General features: G+C 37.6%; 1 protein-coding gene across 1 annotated transcript in view; it reads right to left on the reverse strand.

The window, feature by feature from the left end:
- The window catches only part of cdkal1 (CDK5 regulatory subunit associated protein 1-like 1), a 508818-nt gene that overhangs the window by 287333 nt on the left and 196040 nt on the right, over positions 1-25445 (reverse strand). Inside the window, exon 7 of the mRNA XM_052147039.1 lies at positions 20040-20160. Coding sequence (XP_052002999.1) covers positions 20040-20160 — 121 coding nt within the window. The remainder of the gene's footprint in view (positions 1-20039; positions 20161-25445) is intronic.

A 25445-nucleotide genomic window follows, 5' to 3' on the forward strand; every position in this document is an offset into this window, starting at 1 on the left:
AAAACAATATCAATTTTTATCACAATAAAAAAACTCCATGATATCGACGATAAGCTTTGGAGTAATTTTTTATATTTAGCCTGTGTTCTACATCTAGACGTGTGTGTTGCTAAAAAAACCTAGCAGTTTGGCTTTTTATCGTACGATTCCACTGGCGCGTGCTGAGCGAATGTGAGCGAGCACTTTCAATTCCTTACTATGGAAACAGAGCGTCAAGCTCGCGAGGTGGATTGTAAAATTGACAGCAGCGCGGGGCAAGCGGTTCCCTAACGTTGGGAGTGGCTTTGTGCGTATTTCTTCCGTGTTAGTGGAAACGCAGGCTCAGACTGTATGAAGTTGCTATTGCCCCGCTACACAGGTCACCGCGTTCCAGGTCCCAGGTTGATTTCATCTTGACTGCAAGACATCATGACGATGGTTACGATGTTTGATACTATTTTCTTTATGATATCCAATGTAAAATGAAACCAAATAATGTCAAAACATTATCCAAGTAAAACAGAAACCCTGTAAAATTGATGCATCTGAAAGAATGGGACATCACCCCATTTCAGGGTTCCCACACCTCAGATATGCAAGTTAATCCTTGGTTGCACTGCATGCAAACGATGTAAACACAGAGTAACTGTAGGTTATTCATGGTTGCCAAGCAACATCGCAACTTTGTTTATTAAAATGAAAAACTGCTTAATAAAGCTGAAACTTTTTTCGGGGTTAATTAGAAATGTAAGATATTACATTTATAAGCCATTTGTAGGTTCATTTTCTCAATAAATGCAAGCACGTTGCCATTGTGGCACTATGAAAATTTGTTTTGAACAACCCGTCCAGCCCAACACAACAGCATTGACCAATGGCATAAGTTGGGGTGCGAGAATACCAGTTTGTTAAAGGGGTCATGACATGAGAAACCAAATTTGCCTTGATCTTTTGGTATATAAGAGGTCTTTGTATCATTAAAACGTCCTGCAAGTTTAATATTTTAAGACGTCCTCCCCATTCTAAACGAATCATTTATTTAATCAAGCTCAAAATACAGCTCGTTCTGGATTCATGGTTAGAAGTGACGTGTCGGTTAGAAGTGACGTAACAGCGTTTGCATATGACCGCCTCCAGCACAAGATAACTACGCTTTAAGCGCAAGACAGCTACGCTCATTTCAGTATCGCCGTCGCCTCACAAGTGTTCAGTCGATGGACAGCGAGCTCTGACAGAGACTACTTGTGCACAGGAAAATTACGATGCCACACAGATGTGCTGTTCCTGGCTGTGGTCAAACAAAACCTCTGAATAAGCTGCCGAAAGATCCAGACGTCAGGGAAAAATGGATGCAGTTTATTTTTTGCGGACGCTCCAGTCACGGCAGTGTTAACTTAAGCGTTTGTTCTGTACATTTTAAGGATGACTGTTTTGAGAACAAATCTCAATATGATGCTTTCTTTGCCAGAAAACTGTTGCTCAAAGATAAGTCCGTGCCGACTATTCTGGGAACAACGACGACGCAAACTGTAAGTAATCTATTTTAAACTTTAAACTACTTTTTAAAGCGCAATTTCATTCATTATGAATAATCACAGTGTTTTTACTTAGTTTACTTGCATATTGTTCTGGCTGGGAGCGTCAATAATTGATACATAGGCACTGACGTTAGCCAATCATAACAGTGGGCGTTAACACTGAAGTCTTAAATGGAAAACGCCCCCAAAACAGACTGTTTGAATCAGAGGATGAGAAACAGGGTGGGAAAAGGTCATAAATCACTAGATTTTAAAAGTTTTTCTTAAAAAAAAATATATTAATACTATAATTGCACCTAAGGGAACATAATAATACAATAAAAAAAACCATGTCATGACCCCTTTAAATGAAAGAAAGGACATATTTGGAAGGCTGTTTGAAAACAATGTTTACTTTTGCAATTCCATTCAGTGGTACTAGTGGCACTAGTATTTTATTAATTAAAAAAAAATTTAATCTTTGTGCATATATCAGCTGATAATGTGATAATGCAATAACTGGTAACGTATTTCTCTATTTCTCGTTTTCAGTATTGCGTTTTTGAATTGTATTATAGTTATGTGAAGCAGCTAATTTTGAACTGATGCCAAATATATATGTTATGAAGGTAAGGTTATGCCCAAGAGCTTTAGCTTCATATTTCCATGCAGAGTGCAACCGTTGGCTGGTAAAGATGCATTATTTATCATGTGCAAATATAACACAAATGCAATGAGAAAAGAAAGCATGCAGATAAATTCAATAGGTGTGACAACTGGAAGAGGAAAAAAAGCAGAATTCTAGAACATTTAAAGTTTATTAGTTCCTGGGAACGGCCAACATCCCTGGGGATGGCCAAGCTGATTCAGGCAGCAGTTGCAAATACTCCAATAAAGCAGATTTGTAATGATAGATTTTAAAGTCAAATTTGTGTTATCAATACCAATCACAGGACACAAAGAGACTTTAGTAGAAGGTGTTGAAATGTAAGGTAGTGTCCCATTTCTTTGCCAAAAGAATATTCAAAAACAGGGAAAATGCAGTTTTGCGCAAAATAAAGGGTGCCGTTTAATTTTCTCGCCTTTCCAAAAACTTTTTCAGCAGTCATGAGGGGTGAGGCAAGGATTTACTGACTGTACAGCTGGATTTGGATTGGAACACATCCAATGGGAACTTGCAAAACTAGCCAAAGCCATAAGCTAATGTTTTTCACATTACACGTGATTACAATGCAGAAACCGCTAAAATCAGCATCTGCATGGATTACTGCAAAGGAGGGGGTAAGTTTACAGGGTTTGCTTGTGGCCATGCACACTCTCACTGTAATGATATTTACAGACATTTGTCAAGAGCATATATTCACTAGTGATGTGCATTTTGGTCATTTTGCCTGCTTGAGAGCTAGACAGATAGTTTAGTTCTGTTTACATTATTTTGTTGGTCAAAGTGCAACACCTCAATTTTATTCAGAAATTATCACACATTTCAAAAACAACTTCCCAAAGCCCTGCATTCTGTTCCATTGCATCAGTTGCATGTCTTCGAGCAGTTGCTGAATGCAAGAACAGGTCACAAACAGTATAAGAGGCAGGAGATGGACTACTCCTAGATGAGCAAATGGGAGAAATTGCAACGCTCAATATGGCTGCTGTTGTAATGGTTCAACAATTATTTGTTATTATTATTATTACTCTATAATCGCCAATGCAAATTAACTTTGTTAAAACGTCCATTTATGTATATCTGTTTTATGTCATTTTAGCTGAATTTGTTCAAATCAGCATCAACATATATGACATCACTGTTGTCAAATTCTTGTTAATTATTTAATTTAATTGAAACTTAATACTGACTAACAACGATACCTATGTCTTCTCCTATTCAAACAAAGAAGATCTGTACTTGTATGCATTACCAAGACAGAAAATAGCTGCCCTGGGTGTATTGCTAAGATGGCCACCAAGTAAACAGACTTAAATTGAGCTTAATGGGACTTTGAATGTGTCCTGTGTGTGTGCACCCCCTAGTCATCTCCAAACAGAGTAGTGTTGTTGCTGCACCAAACAAAAAAGGCAACCTGTTCAATATTTGTGTTCAGCTGTCATCCCAACTCTAACCAAACTGTAATCTAGCCAAACCACTTAAAAATGAAATTCTAACCAACAAATTGAAAATGAAACAGTCTGAAGTTGAAAAGGTTGCTGAAGTCACACAATTGTGTGTTTTCATGAACAACCATTGCAGTACTAGATTTCTCGAGTACACATGCCCATTCCTACTATACACAGTTCATCAAAAATGTTTACATTATCCCACGAATGTAAAACCAGGAATAGAGGAGTGGTTTTCATCGTTTTCTTTTTCTAGGTATTGACTGCATGAAGCACGAATCTATTTAGAAAGCTCACATGTTGAGAAGTTGAGATTTACCAGAACTGTCCTGGGTTGTCAGAGCGAACCGCTACCATAAGTGCCTGAAAAGGCCTAAAGCCTTGCTTGGACAGCGGCAAGGGCAAAAGGGCCCATGGTCTTCAAATACTTGTGTTTTCTGGAAGAGACCGTTAATCTGACCTTTGCTTTTAAAGCAATAGCGAGATTCTTGGAAAAAACATTCCAGCTGCCCCAGGGCTCAGTAAACAACCTGCCTGCAATTCCACCTAACCCTTATGTGCTGTCGTAAAATAAAACAGCCGTGTTATCAGTGATCTGGGAATAACGGACGCAGAGGGGGATTGGGGTGGTTGAGAATGAGACAAAAGACTATAATCTATTCTATACAGCTGCAAAGAAATGCTTGCAGATATCCATATTTGGGGGAAAAAACAACACTAAATGCTCTTATGACATTGTTCTAAATCTAAGATGTACATTTTTTGCAGCCAATTGTCCTGAAACAGGATATTTAACAAGTAAAAAAAGTAGGTACAGAACTTTATTGCATCCATCAGTTATTGTTTGGCTCATGAAAAGTGGACGTTGCATATCAGAATGGGCCCAGTTGATTTGATGAAGGTTGAAAAATAAGGTGACGTCAAAAGAAATGCAAAGCTGTTTCAGAAGCAATCACAAGTTATTTATTTTTGATTGCAGGCATTTATTATTCCTTTGGAAAAACATACATTTAATTCCATTTCAATTGTGCATTTATCAGATGCTTTAAAAGGACTTTTGGTGCATTCAAGGAATACATTTCATGATTTGTTGTGTTTTCCTTGGAATTGATAGCCATGTTCTACCTACAGAACTACATGAAAACCAGGAATGACTTTTGATAAAAGATGGATAGCACTAAAAATGTCTGTTCTCTATCCTTCGCTTTCATAAAATATATATACACATGTACATATATTTACACACACACACATACATATATATATATTTTATTTTATTTTTTTGACTTTTTTTTTGTCTTTTTTTTTGGTCTTTTAACCAACACTCCATCAGGGTCTACAAAGTGTTCATACTAAGAATGAAAATATGTCAGAAACATGCACACACTGGACCATCAGTAACGGTTGTGGATGAGTGAGGGGCTCCATTATGCCTTAATCACTCTGCAAGTAAATACAGGGCAAGAGATCTGAGGTCTCAGACACTGATAAGTGGCGGCTGAATGAAGGATGGAGTGTCTAGCCGAGAGAGAGAGAGAATCATCAGTGCCATTTTCAGTGCCAGACAAAGAGCGCTCTATCTCCAACGGTCTTCAAATGTCACGCCTGATGTCAAGAGTTATCTAAAAAGCTAATTAAAAGCAGGAGTGGCCTCTCTCTAAGACAGACCGACACAGAGGTGGCATGAAGCTTCAAGCATGAGTCTTGTCTTGTTTAGCTGATAATGTTCAGACCTGATTTGAATGCAAATAAAATCCAAGATGTGAACTCTGAAAACAAGGCCACTTTGACGGAGCCTGTGTTCATCCTGAACGGCCTTATGCAAATCCGTGTTTTATTTTATCTGATAGGTTTGTCTGTTTAACTTCAGCTAAAAGCACTTGAATAATTTACAGGCAGTAAAACTCAAGTTCAAGAAGTGTGTGTCTATGATGGCGTTTCAGTGACTGAAAACAATATGTGAATGAACGAAGCATTTTAGCAAAGAAACTTAAAAAAAAAAATCAATAAAGAGTGATGATATTATAGTGAAATAATATTATAGATCTATATAAAGTATATACAATCTCATACATGAAAAGAAATACAAATTTAAAGGCAAATTTGTTATGCTTCATACTGTTTTTCTATATGGCTTGGTGTATGTACTGCTGGCAAGTATATATTTGACAAGCAGAATCTCAGACAATGTGTCAAGAATGTTACATGGCGCATCACCTAAAAAAATTAAATAGAAAATATATTTTTAGGACCGAGGAGTGTTTAGAAATGTGTCATTAGTTTCATAACAATTAAGCCCATAATGTATGTACCTTTAAAATTAAAGAAAATATATTTAATAGTGTTACATTATAAAAAAATGGTAATGAGTTTCTAAAGAGAATAACCATTGTGAATAATGGGACGTAAAAAGCATTTATAGAATATAAAAATAGTATCACTTTGCTTGTATTTTCTTTTCATTTCACGGTGAAACAGATGATCTTTTCGTTAGATTAACCCAAGTAGGATGTATTTCTGAATCAAGATCTGGTGCTGGTCTTGTAACAACATTATAGTCAAACAAACACAGCCCTAACCCTATCCATAACCTCAACCCGAATCTCAACCATACAATCTAATTGGTTAATAGGAATATTGATCCAGGTCCAACAATGAAGTTGATCCAGGAATATGTTGTGGAATAGCATCTTGGCAAAATCACAGTAAGTGTGTGTAGTGCCTTCATTAGACTCTAATGATTATAGCACTTATTTAGTAAAGAAAATGCTCCTTTAGGGCAAGCTGAAACATCAGAGTAAATTAAGCATGACATGGCTGAATCCAGACCAAGACATCTCATGTAATGTTGCCACACTCTCTACTTTGCGACCTGACAGCATTAATAGAGTGTGGAACAATCACAGACATTCATTAACAATTGAGAAAAGTTCTGCATTCTGATTGGATAGCTGTGTGTGCCTAAATAAAGTGATAAACCACAGCAGTATTTAACCAGGTATGTTTGCATTATGTGACAGAGAATTAAAGAAAAGCTGATTTCATAATGATCAAATCAGTGTCATGGATAGTTCTACACATCTATTTGCAAAAAATAAGTAAATCTGCCAAAGAAGGCTTTTTAGATTTCCTGAAAAAAAATTTAAAAAAAAATTATAATAATAATAGCTTGCCCATGCAAAGGGTTGTCCAGTCATGAGGGTTGCCAAATATTACTATGTGGGTACTAAGCTGTTCTGAGTGTTTTGCATTGCTATTTGCAGAAGCAGTGTGGTTGCTTGCTGGCCTAAGTAAAAAGTGCCCACCCCCAACTCAGCATAATATTCTATTCCATAGATGGCTTCAGTTCAGTATTTTCCCTTAAAGTTATTGACGAAAAAAATTTGTTAATGACGTTTTTTTTTTTCTTTGAATGCGGTAAATGATAATGGAGACAAAACGAAAAAGACACTTCATGACAATAACTAAACTATGTAATTCAGGGTTAGGTTTAGTTCAAATTTACGGGTGATGAAAAACAATGAGAAAAAACACTGCAAGTATCAGCAGTGCAAAAATATTTTTTTAGAAGTAGAAACATCTATAAAAAATTAAACAATCTAATAATCCATTCATACATAAATAAAATAAAACTATGACTAAAACGTGGTTCTGTCTTTATTTTTAACCTAGTTTAAACACATTTTATCCCTATCTACCAGGACAAAACCGTTAGGGATTTGTCTGAATACATACCCCTGCAAATGAGCAACAGTAATGAAGATTCCCCCAATAAAATTTAAAACATACATATAACTGCCAAAAGGCAAGATTAATCTACAAATGAAGGACTTCTCCAAAAATGTGATTACAGCTTTAATGGTACTAATAAAAAAAAAACATACAAGAACATTGAATTTAGCAACTGTCCTGCACTGGTCAGTCCAGTGAGTTTCGGGGTTAAAGATCTTGCCTTTGGGATTTACAAACACCACTACACCATGACATACCACGTGTTACTCCCTCTCAGAGAAGTCTGCCCTACCACCAATATCCACCGTGCTGTTTTCCTACAAAGAGCAAATCTCTTAAAAGATGCCAAACAGGGTGTCTATGATGGGGTCAAACCGAGTGTCGGAGGAAGTGTGGTATAAAAACAGATCAGAAGCTCAAACAAACCACACCAAAAATACCTGACTCAGGAAGTTCTCACAGAGAAAATCTTCACAAAATCAGCTCACACAGCTTAACAAAACCAACAAGATCAGTTTCCAAAACAACATGACTCACTTAAATTACATTTCAAAATCAGACAGACCAAACCAAGGATAAATAACTACATGCACAAACTCAGCTAAAACAAATTATCTATTACCCAAAAACATGGTATCTTGTTCCAACAAGAGAATGCACAACATATGAATGTCACACTGGCTGAATCGCTGCTTGTTCCAAACAGCACACTACAAGACTGAAGGACAATTTAAGAAGCACAATTTAAGACGCATTCAAAGATCAATTGCAAGATCATTCTCGTCCCCAATGGTAGCTATAAAACTAAATTTTGTTCTCACACAAAGTCCTCTATAAAGCAACGCAAGAGTTGATTCTAGGCAACGTCCAGAAACAACATGGAAGGAAGAGCTTGTGGCCATTGTTCTGTTGATTTGCACAGAACAGGAAAAAGACAAGGAAAAAAGGATGTGATAATGATTGGGGAATTGTGGGCTGCAATGTTAAATTGTTCGGTTTTGTTTCACAAAATGTTGTGCTTGGCTCCATCTTTCCAATGCCTTACCTTCCTCTTGTTCTTTCACTCTCTTGAAATGTCATTGGCTATTGCTCTTTACTTATCTATCATCTGTTGGAAAAGTGCAGACACTTGACAACTGGTCTAACAGATTTCAAAACAGTTTGACATCATTTTGCTTTGTTTGCTGAATATTGGCAGACATCTAACATAAAAGGCAACAAGCTTCAATAGTGCAGTGCTAGTCTTAAATGCAATTAGGATTTCCTGAAGTGTTGGAAGAAGACTTCGACTTTATAATGATTCACATGCACGAAATTACACCAATTATACTTTATAATTTAAAAGCATGTAAGACCATGTAAAAGCCTTAAACGGTGTTCTTTCATCGGGGCAAGGGCATACAATGGACCTATTCGGACGGTAATTGTTCTGGGGATATGAGTTTTTTTCAGCATTCACAGGGGATAGTCAATTATTTAATTGCCATCCGAATCCAAAATATCTGTGTTTTTCTCCCACCACCAGCGAGACAATTCCAGGCCAAAACCTTTTTGACCTCTGCCATGTGCTGTACGGTTAAAATTTGACAAGATACATGGTGATGTGCAAGTGTATATTTAATACAATGAAGGCTTGCATCATAGAAATATTGGAAAGTACGAGGGGATCTTTCGTAGAAGAGAAAAAAAGACGTTGCGCTAACCTTACCCATCTTCCCAATAATTTTCACATTTTCTTTACTGTATGTGGTATAAGTGGGGCATCCATTTCCCTATGTGCGTGCGTGTGGGAGAGAGACCAAACGCTCATCTTAGCGCACCGTGTTCACTTTATTTATATTTTTGCGTAATTTCAAATATATTTGCATAGCTATTATTTGAAAATGTATTTGCACAAAACACAAGTACAAAGTTTGTAGACTGAGGAATTGACTTCTGCTATCGCTATATGTAGCAAACGCAATTTAAATACCATCCATGAATAGTAGGTACACACCCCAAATGCTTGACTAGTGGCAGAACTAGCCGATTGGTCGACTACATGGAGCAACCCCAACAAATAAAACATGTAACTTACCATATAGAAGCAAGGGTTTTTAGCATCACAGAACTTGCTTAATTTTTATTCGAACGCATTAGTTTTTTCACAGAGGAGCATGCAAATGTACTTTTAGAAAAACAATTACCGTCAGAATAGGGCTAATATTAAGGCAAGAAAACATATTTTAAAAAATCAGCACGCATAAAAGCACTTTTCCATCACTAGGTTGAACGGTTCTCTGCATGGTTAGATAACTGTACTCAAGACAGAGAACCTTGTTGGTGGAAGTGTTTTATACTGACCCGGCGACTCGCAATTGGACACCCACCCAGTCTATTCTAATATGTAACCATATCAATAACCCCAGATTGGAAGAAGAACCATCTGGGCCTATATTGGAAATTGCATAGAATGTTGCCCATTCCCCCAGTTTTGCTCTGCATATACACACCTCTTCTGGCGTTTTGTCGCTTATTCATTTGTGTGCATGTTTCTGTATTGATGTCAAACCTCATATATAAATATCGTTTTCATGTGTGTTGGGTTTTAACAATAGACTAATTTTGATAAAAATCAGTGGAAGTAATAACCATACTTGCTATAAGTCAAATCCAGTTGCTGTTCACATCTTAACAAAAACAACCATCATCATTTAGGGAAAGAGACACTAAATGAGCACTCCTGACTGAAAACATTCAAATGGAAGTGTGCCTTGAACTTCCATCGGGCAATCAAAGCATGCTTATTTTAGTTTGCTGGATTTATTGAACTCAAGCTCAATTTTTGTGTTTAGAGATCTAGTAAAATTTTCTCTCATGCATGAATGTCACAGCTTTTTTTGATTGTAAGTGCCAGATGGGTGGTTTGAGTATTTCTGTAACTGCTGATCTTCTGAGATTTTCACACGCAACAGTATCTAGAATTTACTCAGAATGGTGCCAAAAAAAAAAAAAATGAGAGAGGTCAACAGAGAATGGCCAGACTGGTTCAAACTGACAAAGTCTATGGTAACTCAGATAACCACTCTGTACAACAGTGGTGAGAGAAAATCTAATCTGAGAATGCTATTCTGAGATGCGAGTTGGCACTGTTTTGGCGGCACGAGGGGAACCTACACAATATTAGGCAGGTGGTTTTAATGTTGTGGCTGATCTGTGTATCTTCATTTGGCCATGTGTGTTCCCGTCTGTCGTAGGCCTTCATTTAAAACAAGAAATTCTAACTGTTGAGCTCAATAAGTTGTAAACGAGTCAAAGGATTAGGAGGCTGTTAAGTTCACCTCCCACCACAACTCCAGAAGTCAGGCAGATGGTTCAACCTTCCCACTAACTTCAACTACTATACAACTCGACATTTGTAAAGAATAGTTTAGCTAATCATATTTTATGACAGAAACTAACTGTTGTATATACAGGCTTTTAAGAGAATGTCTTGATTGAGAAACTTTATGTAGCACTTCATTTATTCTGTACACTATTCAAACATCAAAACCAGTCAAATTCTTTAGCCTGGTTGACATAGCAATGACTTATAATTATCTCACTGGCTCAATGATGAGGCCAATTGTATATGGTTAGGATAGACAGTACATGTCCACACACTGAGAAAATACTATAGCTATTCAGACAAAATCTGCTGCTCAACTGTGTTTCTGAATTTCATATATTAGCACTTGAATCAGTTTTAAAAAGGGAGCTTGCCGAGGGCTCTAAAGATAAATTATACAGATTTTAAAGCATGCAACTTAAAAGTGGAGGCCGCCTTAACCACTTCCAAAATGTTCAATGGCATTGTCCTTGCATTCCACCTCCAAATCAACACTTTGGTAACAGAGATTTTCCAACATAGTGCCGAACGGTTCTGAACATGGCGAGTACTGGTTCCAGTAGCATTTCAAATTGAGCATGGTTCGGTATGGTACGATTACACACCACAGTGGAAAAAGAAACCGCTACTATGGCAATGAGCCCGGATCAGTACAGAATGGAATGATACAGCCAGGAGAACTATTCGGCTTGATGGTGTAAAATCGTCTATAAAGACACACAGACTGTCAGATAGTTGTCCTGTGAAGTCTGAACCAGTGTGGGCTTCTCAAAAAGGCACATACAGCTACATAGTGCTACAAAACTTGAGCACCTTTCTGACACTTAAAATGAAAACTGGGACACAAAATGGTCTTGTTGAGTTTAGGTACATGGTCATACAAAGGCTGCAAGGCCTCAAGTCCATCTCGAGTGTGCTATGTGGAACAGGGCCAATGTACGTCATAAAAGTGTCTCTCCAAATCCATGCAAGCAATTCTGTGATTCCTTAACTGATAAATAGGGATGTATAGAAGTTATTCACAGCAGCACTATCTTAGATTTTTAATAGGAATGACAACAAGACTGTAGATGGACAGTCTCTTCAAGGGGCTGTAATGCAGATTAAAGTGTTTTTGGATTGTTCTGTGGAAAAACATTGATTAAATATCTGTCCAAGAACAATCAGTATACAAAGAACTCCAGACAACATGAGTTGTGGAAAATCAGATCTGCTCTATGAGTATTATACAGCTTTATAACGTTCGTGCCACTAAAGAGACGGTATGTTTATCCCTCACGGCCTCGTTGTGATTCCCATTAAAAATCAAAGATGGCGCTACTGTGAATAAGGTCTATGGGCAGCTGTGGTTAAATGTAGGCTCTTTAAAGCACTTCTATGTACAAGAAAAGGCAAAAAAAAAAAAAGAGATGTGTCCATCATGTGTATATCAAGGTGGCTTGGTATAAGGGGTGCAACGATCTTCGATCTTTTAAACAAATCAAACAACAAATAAAAATGTGAATACAAATCTGAGTATATATACACTCACCTAAAGGATTATTAGGAACACCTGTTCAATTTCTCATTAATGCAATTATCTAATCAACCAATCACATGGCAGTTGCTTCAATGCATTTAGGGGTGTGGTCCTGGTCAAGACAATCTCCTGAACTCCAAACTGAATGTCAGAATGGGAAAGAAAGGTGATAAGCAATTTTGAGCGTGGCATGGTTGTTGGTGCCAGACGGGCCGGTCTGAGTATTTCACAATCTGCTCAGTTACTGTGATTTTCACGCACAACCATTTCTAGGGTTTACAAAGAATGGTGTGAAAAGGGAAAAACATCCAGTATGCGGCAGTCCTGTGGGCTGAAAATGCCTTGTTGATGCTAGAGGTCAGAGGAGAATGGGCCGACTGATTCAAGCTGATAGAAGAGCAACTTTGCCTGAAATAACCACTCGTTACAACCGAGGTATGCAGCAAAGCATTTGTGAAGCCACAACACGCACAACCTTGAGGCGGATGGGCTACAACAGCAGAAGACCCCTCCGGGTACCACTCATCTCCACTACAAATAGGAAAAAGAGGCTACAATTTGCAAGAGCTCACCAAAATTGGACAGCTGAAGACTGGAAAAATGTTGCCTGGTCTGATGAGTCTCGATTTCTGTTGAGACATTCAGATGGTAGAGTCAGAATTTGGTGTAAACAGAATGAGAACATGGATCCATCATGCCTTGTTACCACTGTGCAGGCTGGTGGTGTAATGGTGTGGGGGATGTTTTCTTGGCACACTTTAGGCCCCTTAGTGCCAATTGGGCATCGTTTAAATGCCACGGCCTACCTGAGCATTGTTTCTGACCATGTCCATCCCTTTATGGCCACCATGTACCCATCCTCTGATGGCTACTTCCAGCAGGATAATGCACCATGTCACAAAGCTCGAATCATTTCAAATTGGTTTCTTGAACATGACAATGAGTTCACTGTACTAAAATGGCCCCCAGAGTCACCAGATCTCAACCCAATAGAGCATCTTTGGGATGTGGTGGAACGGGAGCTTCGTGCCCTGGATGTGCATCCCACAAATCTCCATCAACTGCAAGATGCTATCCTATCAATATGGGCCAACATTTCTAAAGAATGCTTTCAGCACCTTGTTGAATCAATGCCACGTAGAATTAAGGCAGTTCTGAAGGCGAAAGGGGGTCAAACACAGTATTAGTATGGTGTTCCTAATAATCCTTTAGATGAGTGTATGTGTGCATGGAGCAATTATGAACACACTAATTTTTCACTAACTCCAACATGTGCGGTCTCCACTCCAGGTGTATTCAATCTCTCATCAGTCACTTACCAAGCACTATGTCTTGAGAATTCTATGTTTTTCACAGTTCCAATAATAACAGTTTTATCTTCAATAATGGCAGTGTTTTTACGCAGTTGCGTAATTATTAATGATTTGTTTCACAAAAACACGGCAAACACTGCATATATATATATATATATATATATATATATATATATATATATATATATATATATATATATATATATATATGTTTTTTTATTATTTAAATATTTTTTTTTAATCAGATACTAATGATTTCTCACCGAAGCAGTTTTGTGCTTGAAATAGATATATTTATCTTATTTTTAAGCATATCTCTGCTGTGTATGATGCTCTCATGGTGTTTACAGGCCGCTAGTATGTCACAATGAAATTGAATAGTGAAACAAATAATTATTCATTATTTTCAATTGAAATAAATGTTATAATTTCACAACTAATGTACATTTATTACAAGCCTGTGGGGCATAAACATAACAGCAGCATATAATTTAAAAGTGTAGCAAAAGGCACATTAAAGATGTGATCAGATCAGTTCAAAAAAATAAATACATTTTATCGGTATCTGCCTCAAATTTCCTGATTGGTGCACCACTACTTGGTATACTTAGTCTGCAGTGTAAAATTGTTATGCAAATCAGAGAGGTTACAAACCTCTGAAAGGGCATTAGTGTCTTTGAGTATCTTTTTAAGATGAGGCTCATTGCATAAAACAGGTTCAAAATTACCATCGGGCTAATGGAGGGTTGCAGACTGACCTTAATCCAACACACCCAGTAGGGCTCTATCAGACATGCATTATAACACAGATAATTGCTTTCTATCTATGAACAACCACACAAGTGCACACAACTACATGCCATACTAGCACAAATACCATTTGCTTGGTAATTCCTCAGGAGAGCCATTTAATACACAAACTTTGCAGGGCAAGAAAGAATCACTGGGAAAATGGAGAAGAAATACACAAAGTCCCAAAACAGCATGTTCTTTTCCCAGGAAGTTGCTCCTCTGAGTCTCAAGGTGCTTCCATTTGCATCTCATTTGTTTCTAAGTGGAGCTAAGAGACAAGGTTCTAATTAAGCCACCGGTATGTTGGGGAATTTGTTGAGTGCTGTCGAACAAACGGGCAGATTAAAGGTGGCAGATGAGAGTGAGAGAGAGAGCAGGCCTCAGGTCTGTTTCAATCCCTCAGGAGCCCTGCAAACTGTCTAACACTGAAGAGGAGGGACTGTCAACACGCTCCAGGTAACTCGTTCCAGCATTGGGAGTAAGATCACCTTGTGCTGTGTGTGAGTTGCAGATGTGTAAACCAAGGATACAACCAAATATTCAAGATGGAAATGAAAAGTTACGTATAATTTTTTATAAAATCCAGATCAATCAATTAATATGGTGACTACAGCCCAGGCCACAGGTTTGGCTTCAAGTTTCACAGAAGGTTCAGTTGGCTTGTGTGGTCACACTGTGACTATGGCTAAATCTCAATTTGCATACAATCAGTGCTACATAGTATGTTAGATATGTCCAAAACAGTGTTTGAAAATAGTACTGTATGTCCAGCGTTGGAGTACATGCCACAGCACTACTTCTGGTGGATTTTTGAAGTACATTTTACATTATATTTACCCATAAAATATGGGTAAATATATATATATATATATATATATGTATGTGATTTTATATAATTTTACCAGCCACTAAAGTGCTCTATTCATATTAACAGAAAAATTAACACATTAAAAGCAAATAGATAACATCTAACAGACACATCTTTTCTTTTTTTTTTTAAAGAACCCATTTCAACACGAACATGGTGACTATACAAGTAAAACAACCCCAGTTGGATAAAGCAGTGGTGTGCAAAGGGTAAGCACAGCAGGTCTGGTCTGGGTAAGCCCCAGAGACGGAACCCTTCTGACCATAGGGGCCAGAATCAGAGTGCAAACTCTGAGCAGCAGAGTGCTAAATTGGGCACCATAGCTCACTGACCACTTTATACTCCCAGCAGCACATCAGCACCACAGCTGCCATCACGGCCGTAACTGCATATAAGCAGAACACATACACACACAGCACAACACTAAGACACACTCATCAGAAACATGGAGTACGCTAAGCATAATAACATGGGAGGGGAGAGAGATACAAAGAAAAACAGAGCTAGATAATATATAAAAAGATAATGAATCAACTGTGAAGCTCCACAGTGCAACATAGAAAAATTAACATTTCTATCCCTGCTTAATGTTTTGTATTATTCAAAATATAATCATGCACCTGTATCTTTTTTCAAACAACATACAAAAACCCGGAAATCCAGAAACCCCAAAACAAAAGCAAAGCAAAGTAGAGCAGAGCAAAACACAACACAACAAAATCAACAACAAACAAAAACAACACAACATACAGTACCGTTTAACATATAATTAAATATTCTTGAAGAAAATGTGAGTGGCACCATGCTAGGGTGTTTTAGGGATTGCAAAGAGTTGAGTACATTTAAAAATATTGTGAAGCTGTTAAAGGGTGTTCTGTGTGGTTGCTAGGGAGACTGCTTGAGGTTGCTTACCAGCCCAAGATAAAAAATGCACAACTTTTTCTCTGAAATATTCTGGACCTTTCATTTGGCCAGGCTCTCTTCCTCTTAGTATGACCAACAGTAAGAGTGATGCTTGCTTTAAACACCACTAATAAAATGTATCATGTCTTCCAGATTAAATTAAAATGTACTCTCTCTACAGAGGCAACCAACATACAATTTGTAAATCCGGAATTGCAATCTATTTAATGGTCTCTTCTGTTCTCACTTAGGTGGTCAGTGTTTTGTATAGGATGCATCATACTGCTCTCAAGTTTCAGATGTGTGTGTGCCTGTGCAACCACGTTTGTATGCAAGGGTTTCTTTGCATCAGATGAATGATTCATCCTTTTAAGAGCAAATAATGTGGACTGTTAAGACTTGAGATTTCATAAATGCTCATTCTCTTATGTCTGCATCATTGTTGACCTTATCAACAAGTATGGTTCTGTATTGAAAATAAATTGAATTAAATTGTTCGCTCTGAAGTAGATTGTGGCAAAACAGGTAGGGGAGAACATGAACTTATAAGATGTTATTTTGCATACAGTGTAAATATATGGGAATCACAGCTATAAAGCAAGACTTCCATTTAAATACAACTTACATTTTAGGTTGTTCCACACACAAAACTACTTAATGGCTTCAGAAGACTTGGAACATGAGTCATATAGACCAATGCTATGGTGTTTCTTTTTTTTTTTTTTCGTTATTGGAGCCCTGGTCAAACTGTTTATTAGTACAGAAGAGATCATCTTGGTATTCTGCTCAATTTCTCATTGAGTTCAATGGAAGACAGAAAGTCATGAATTGGAACAAAATTAGGGAGAGTAAACAATAAGATATTTAATTTCTGGAGTATTTCTGATCTGATATTCACACATCTACATATAATTTCGAGATTTTGTTACCAGACTTTGGCCAGGTCAGTTAAAGGGGTCATATAATGGTACATGCACTTTTTCAAGTTGATTGTACTGAAATGTGTGTTGGCTGTGCCTGTACCCAACCATCCTGTTATGATAAAAATCCATCCAGTGTTTTTGTTTTAATCTCCTTATATATTTTCCCCTGCCTCAAATCGAGCCGTTCGACCGTGTGACGTCACACGGTCGGACGCCTCCCAGGATTGTTGATTGACAGCAGTGTTTCAACGCAGACCGCCCTCGCCGTGAGCGAGCTGTCAATCATAGTCCGTCATCATTGTTGATACACTGGAGCAGAATGTCGCCTAAGCGATTGTGGTGTTCTGTTCTTCGGTGTAATAACGAACACAGCAGTCATTTTGATGTTCCTAAATCTGAACCGCTGAAGACGCAGTGGCTGAGTTTTGTTTATGATGGGAATATTCCCCACGAGCAACGTCAATGCGTTCATGTTTGCGCAAATCATTTTTCACCAGACTGCTTTATAAACGAGGGTCAGTATAAAGCTGGTTTTGCTAAGAAGCTGCTGCTGAAAAAAGATTCGGTACCAACTATTTATATTCCCTCTGCACCTCCAGAAGGAAGTAAGTGTAACGTTTTATTAACCTTTATATTAATCTTTGCAAATCGCTTGCACGCTTCACAATGAATGTGGCTAATGTTTACACTCAGGGTACATTACGGCATGTTTTCCATAACGTTACGACGTTCTCAATATAATTCATAATCCCACGTTTATAATGAACAACGCGTTATGGTTATTGTAGGGCTGGGCGATATGGAGCAAAAAATATATCTCGATATATTTTGCTATATCTCGATATACGATATATATCTCGATATCTTTACAGGAAAAATACCCCCCAAAAAACTACTGCAAAAACAAATATGCCAAATACCACAGTCCTTTTTTATTAAAGTGCAAAGAGGTAGGCAGTTCACGTAAGAACAAAGTGCTTCTTATTATTTAACTGTAAAATAAAGGAAGAAATACATATAGCCTTTTCATTCAAAAATGAAACAACTCAACTCAAGGTAGGCAGTGCATATATAAGAACAAAGTGCTTCTGCGACATTTAAGAAAAAAAAAATCCCTGATTACATTAATAATAATTTAACTGTAAATTAAAACAAATAATACATATTGCCTTTTCATTCAAAAATAAAACAACTCAAGCTCATCTTTGCATTAACTCTGTTGTAGCCATCAACAAATAGCCAAAAAACAAGTTTGCTATAAGCTTTGGTTGGCACCAACTTTCGGCATTCACGGCAGTAGACATCTGTCTGCTGTTCATCCGACGCCTTAAAACTGAAGTATCTCCATATAATGGAGCCAGTTGTCCTTTTTTTTTTTAGATGAGTTCTGCCTCCGGGCTGGTTGCGGGCGACGCCATGTTGAATGAGACAACACGCGAAGGGAGGGGAGCAAAAGCAAGGAGGCGGGGGCGAGCGGAGGCGGAGCGAGCACAGCACAGAGAAAGCAAGCGAGCAAAGTGGCTGAAATCAGAATTGAATATAAACAATATATCGATATATACGATATGTCAAAATTCATATCGTGTTTAAAAAATATCTCGATATATTTTAAATATCGAGATATCGCCCACCCCTAGGTTATTGTGTTATTAAAAACTGTGTACGGAGGGGCGGGGTGACCAAAGCTCATTATCATTTAAAGTCATATGCACTGAAACGGCGTGCTGAAAACAGAGCTGATTTTGAGCAGGTAAAATTAGTGTTTTCTTAAAATACTAATGAGAATTTTTAATAAAAGTATATTACAAAGTTTTCATTTAGACCCTAAAGATTCATATTAACTTGTACAAAAAAGGCATTATGACCCCTTTAAAAACAATAAATAAATTATCCTGAAATCACCTGAGAATTGTTTGGATTGTCACGGGCAGAACTGATCCTACTTTTTTGTTGTTTTTTTCCAAGATCTGGCACTTCGGGAGATCACATTGTTCAATCATCGCCTCAGACAGAGTATATTCATCATGCTATAAGAGCCATTTAAATGGCATTTGATGAACGCGAGGCAGAATGTAACGTGCCTATTAGCAACTGCTTCTGATTATCCACTCTACTGTAAAGACCTGATTGATGGATTGTTCTGGAGATGTTTTTTATCTTTTTTCAAGGAGGTTCTCCTACATAAAGGGACTCTGAAACTGTTTGAAAAGCCATTTGGTTCTTAGTCATCTCAAACCTCATTATTTAAAAAAAACAATGGCAATTTACTCTTTGGAACCTATTGGGAACGTATAGAAATTTGGTTCAGTTATATATTGCGTATTAGTATATTCTGAATATCCAATGCCTAATGCATACAGTATATCCTCACATTGTTTAGCAGGTGTATGGAGTCAGTCTATTTGGATACAACTGCCACAACTTGCAAATTTGATGCAATTTCTATTATATGGTCTGATCCTTTTTTTTCAACATGACACAAAATGTCACAATATGAGTAATGAATATGTATCCCCCCCAAACAATTCAAGACTTTTCAAGATTAAGGTTTCTTTGAATATGTGTGTTTATAAAAATGTATAAAGTGATCAAAACTGAATATTGACCCTTTAGCACAGTTTTGCTCAACAACTGAAGTCAATTGTGTGATGTATCAGGGTGTTATTAAGAAAACACATCTATAAGTGCCAGAAATAATTTCATTAGTGGGGTACAACCAATGTAGACCAAACTGTACCAATATATCTCTAAATTAAGAGTAGGATATACATTAGCTCTGAATAATAATGGACAGATGGCTTGCTACTTAAAATCTGTAAATCTATAAAGCAAATATACTAACACAAACATTTATCAAATATACATTGAGAAGCCCAACACGGTTTGAATCATTTAAGAAAAACCATAATGGTGGCTACATCAAAACACATCAATGTGAGTGGTCAGCCAGAAACTGAATTCTCTTGCGACTCTCTGAATATTTCATGAGTGTGTTTGTAGTGCAATCAGCTTACCCAGTATTGATGGAAATGATTTCAATCAGTGGGTTCTTCCTAATCTTTGGCAAATCCAAGCGCGCTCCTCCCAAACGCTTGCCTTTCTCCTTCTTCTGACCCAGCAGACGCACGGAGTGACCTTCAAACCAAACACAAACACACGTCATTGCAGTTCCAAAGTAGAACCGCACAGAAACCATTGAAAAAGGACAGAATTATTTGTCTAGCAATTCAAACGAATGGGCGAATGGATGAATAAAGATTGGTGCCAAATAGAAGACAAAAAAAAGGATTTTGTTCAGTTCCAATATAATCTTGCTTTAGCTTTAGGCCACGAGAGATTGACCATGTGGTGTTATTTCCCCAGAACAGCAGCATCGCAATTCAGCTGTGAGCGCGAGTGCTGTCTGTTGCATACTGATTGAACAGAGAGCATATGGAGGTACGGACGGAGCAGATATTGAGAGGTGACTGTGAATGCATCCTGCTTCATTCATATTTTAGACGAAAGGAACAATGAGAAAGCCTGACATTAACCCCTCCAGATGTTCCAACTGCATGCAGACCTCGATTTTAAAACAGCACAATTTCACCAAAGTTAACTCCATGAGATTCAAAGAGAAGCCTCAGGAGGCAATGGAAACAATGAAAAAAAAGTTGAGAATGCAGAGGATTGCACGCTCTCACAGAAACTGCATCCAAAACCCAACCACCAGGACACACTGAAGCAATATTGTATCAGTCAACAACCATTATTCACAGTACAATATTTAGGTATTCACTTTAGTGCAGCTGATCAACAGATCTTTGACATGTAACCAGAAGTCTTATGCCTAAAGGGAATTGCTGAACAAAACCATTATGAGAAAATATTGATTGGTGGTAAGTAGCAATTTTGAAAGGCCTTGAGAGGAACAGACCATTATTTTTGCTTAAATATTCAAACTTAAATAAAAACAGAGCCGAAAACCAAACAATCATAGAAAGGAGGTGATATGCTCATTAAAAGCTCAATCATACTTTTCTGAACATCTTCACAATAATATTCAGTGCACCAGAGGTCTATGGATCAAGTGAACATCAACAAACACGTCTTGAAATCTCCCCATGACCCTATTCATTTTACAATAGTTTTGTTACTTGTAGCCCAAGTCTATTAGCTTTAAGATTATCAATCTGTTTGTATAATTCTAAACATTGACAATTCTCTTTCAGCAGACATATGCATTTAAAATCCAGTCCAGTCTCTCTCTTCCAGCTAAAACGGCCAAGGCACATTCATGAAGTCACAAAAGCAGCAGAGAAACTTTGCCCAATCAAATGCTTTCAAGAACAAGAACGTACCCTTCCCCTAAATCTGGCAGCACACTTATCTGTGTTATAACTGCCACTGATTATACCTTCACAGGGAGCACACTATATGCTGCAGTGTTGTCACAAACAGAATTTCCAATGTGAGTAAAAAATGTGAATTCAAAATAACCATTATCAGCCCTTTGATGCTATCGTAGTAGGGAGGGAGGGATGGACAGGTGTATGGACGGGTGGACAGATGGATGACTTAAATAGCACTTTTCTGACACTACACTCAAAGCATTTTACATTGTGTAGAGGGGACTCTCCTCAACCACCACCAGTGTGCAGCATCCACCTGGATGATGCAATAGCAGCCAGTGTGCACCAGTACGCTCACCACACACCTGTTTTTGGTGGAGTGGAGTATACAGATATAGGCATTTTTGGATGGAGATTATTGTGATGGGGGTTTGTTTTTGGCCTGGTAACATGGTCAGTTTGATCATCATTCAGTTTCCAAGTCAGTGGAAAATTGTTTTGAATTGGAATTGAAACCCAGCTGAACACCAGGTCTGACACAAGAAGCAGAATGGAGGTAAAGGAGTATGTGTGTGGCTATGTCAGGCTGCGATGTAAACTAAAGTGTGTTTGCTATTATATAAAAAGGAACAAGCCATTAGAAATATCCTGCTCAGACCATTGCAGTACCTCAACACACCAAAGAAAACTGTGTACAACAAAGTAGTTCACGGTGACTTTAATTTAGTAGTTTCCCAACTTTAAAAAATACTTAATCCAAAAGCTATCATTTGTCTCCATAAGACTTAAGTATCATGTTTTAAGTGTTTAAGTATCATATAAAAACTCTACTTTGATGATTCTTTTATTGTACCTTTTTTATTATTATTCATGTATTTTGTCTTTGGAACATGATAACCCCAATCATTATAAAAAGAGTGGAATGGACATTTTGCCAAGCATCTCAATTGTGTCTCAAAAAATCAGAGAACATTGAATCAACATTAGGGTGAGTAAATGATGACAATCTTATTTTTTAGGGTTAAATAACCCTTTAAGACCTACCTCAAACAGTGTCACCACTTGAATTTGTTTAGCAGACTGTCTGCTTATTCAAGAGTAGATATGTTCGAAAAAGTCATGTAGGGTATCTCTAAATAAAAAATGTTGCGTTGCGATCTAAATTGACTTCTAAGAATGAGTTGTTGGCCAGTCTCCATAAACATGTTTACTGGAGCTGACCTGAGAAGGTTATACTTTTATTACCATTCTGAAACAGTGCGCTCTATCAATGTAGTGCCTGACCTCCTAATGCTTTATAAATTTAACAAGAAATAAACCAATTTAATCCATAAAATCATATTAGATCAACAAAACATTAGACTTTACACCAGCTGGACAAATCAGGGTCATAAAAAAAGAGAGAAAGAAAGAAAGAGAGAGAGATATAGCGGATGACGAAGAGACCTGCAAAGAACTATAATAAATGGACTTTTGCACCATGGCTTTTTTAATACAGAAGCTGTAGAGATTAATCTGATAACAAGCAAGCTAATGCCTCTCATCATGTCAAAGGTTCATGCGGCTATCCCATTTGCCTGCACACATCACAGGCGAAATTTAATTCCATCACTTGATTTTGTTTTTGCATCCAGACATATGTGTAATCAAATCTGCTAAATTATTCATACAGCCAAAAAAATTATTCAAAAAAAAAAAAAGAGAGAGAAAAGATCAGAGGCATAACATGTAATTTTCTGAATCACTGGCGCTGTGAAAAGTCACAGATATAGAGGTTCTGTGCACATGTTTGGATCGATCCTCTGGGAAACTGAACAGGAGGACAATGATGTCATAAATGAAAGATGCATCCTCTCACAGGAGCCAAACAGAACCCAGAGTTACATTTAGGAAAAAAGAGGTTAGAAGCAAGTTCTCAGTAAGTCAATTTTAGAATGTGTTTCCCTACATTTTCCCCAAAAGTTCCCACCAAGTTATGGGAAGAAAAAAATGGTTTAAGCAGAAGAAAATATCATCAGATACATACTAGCTGTTCAAAAACCTAGTGAACTGTCTAACAGTTTATTTACTATATAAGCAGTGTCCTAACCAGTGACTGAACTGAACTACTCCTCATGGGCAGAAACATTAGTTGAAGAAACATGGGCAGAAAACCAATAGTGCAGGAGAAATAGATGCTATATTAAGTTAACCATGTCAAGGAAGAAATCACAAAATATATAATGATATGAGAAAATTTAATTGGGAATTCAATGCATTTATACCTCGCTCACACTACACACACGCCTATTCTCTTACTCTGGTATCAGCCTCTGTCAGTCTTTCCTGTAGAAGAATATCTGTTCTCACAGTAACGTCAGTTCACAGTTTGCTTGAATAAAATGGGATAAAATGTGTTAATCTAAAAGTTTGCCTGCTCCTATCCAGAACTGGAACTTGCGCAGAGCGCGCTTGGATGTTTAACACGTTTTTATCAAAATCAAACGGAGAGTCGGATATAAGTGATTGGTAAGCCTCATCGAATCACTGACTTACAATAAATAAAGACCTTACATTGTACCAGGAGACTCTGAGAAGTGGTGGTATGGAAGAACTACCTCATTCAGTAACAAGAAAGCAGCTAAAAGTGAAAACTCTCTCATCCAGTGCATTAGCTGTCCAGTTATTAACTGTGCAGTAACAGACACATTGAGAAGACATGTATGAGGGCAATAACGTCTGAATGTCTCTAAGTTTCTGTGAAAAAACACAGACCAGCAGACTTCAAATTAGAATGATCCCACCTCGCAGTTGTACTCAGTCCACCCCCTAATTCCACAGCCCTGATCCAAAATCAAACAACAGTCTTTGTCTACTCCCTACATAGGCAGCGGTCATCTAAAGCCCTATTTACACTGCAAAGGTGGCAGCGAAGCTGCATCTGAAGTGTCATTTAGCTGTATACACTGCAATCACAATTGCGTAAATAATGTTATGAGATTAGTTATTGATACAAAAATATTCAATGAACGAACATCTGAAGTTATACTTTAAAAATATGAAACTAAATGATGAAATATGATATCTGTCTTGACAACAACAAAGTTTATGGCTGCACTGCTGCAGCATTTCATTCACACTGAACCAAAGCAGCATCACAACTGCCTTTGATACCAGGGGCTGAAGTGGGTCCGATCAGGCATAATTAGTCTGGCTTTTATGCACTACTGTGTCGTTAAACAGAATTCTGTTTAACGACACAGTATGTACGTGGCTGTGTAAAGACGCCTTAAGGCAGCAAACTAAAAAGGAAATTATGTAATTAGACCACTCTTCGCAGGTAAAAAATGTTGTGTAAATTAACTGCTATCAGAGCTAACAATGCTAAAGTATGGTGTGCCACAAGGCTAAGTATTAGGTCCATTGTTTTTCTCCTTGCAAAGGCTACCTTTTATTGTAACATCATAAGACAGATCTATACTTTTACACCAGATGAAAATTCACCGTTTTATAAGATGCAACAAAGTACTAATCACTGGACCAAATGCATCTAGAAATAGGCTACTCTATTACAACGTCAGTCTAGATGATTCAAGTTACAGCCTAACTTTTGAAACCATCATTACATCTGAAATATGCCTAAAAATGTCTGAAAAGGCAGCTCGCTTGGTTTTGGAAAGTGTGACACGCCACATTCAAAAAGTACATTAAAAGTAGCCTAAAATTGTTACTGCTACTTTCTTTGACAAGTGCTTAAGGCAACACACCTTCAAAGTAGACATGTGCAGCAAATGTTCCAAGACCAAAACAACACTAGGCTTCCCTCAGCAGCTAATTTGACTGCTGAGGGGCACTGATGTGAATCTGTTCCTTCTTTAAAAGATTTCCTTCATTTTTACGTTCTCTATATTTCCTTCTCCAGCGGATACAGGCTTTCACTGTGGGGGGTGACTGTGTTTTTTCCCTCTTTCATAGTGATCTAGTTTGATCAAGTGGACAGGCAAAGGTTCTGGTCAGCCTCCAGCCAGAAGATCAGCTCTTTTCGTCTGCTTTTTATCCTATTTCACACAGTGGGAGGTGGAAAAGGGTTTCACCTTCACAACACTGATT

Source organism: Xyrauchen texanus, chromosome 17 (assembly GCF_025860055.1).
Source record: "Xyrauchen texanus isolate HMW12.3.18 chromosome 17, RBS_HiC_50CHRs, whole genome shotgun sequence".
NCBI classification, from domain to species: Eukaryota; Metazoa; Chordata; class Actinopteri; order Cypriniformes; family Catostomidae; genus Xyrauchen; species Xyrauchen texanus.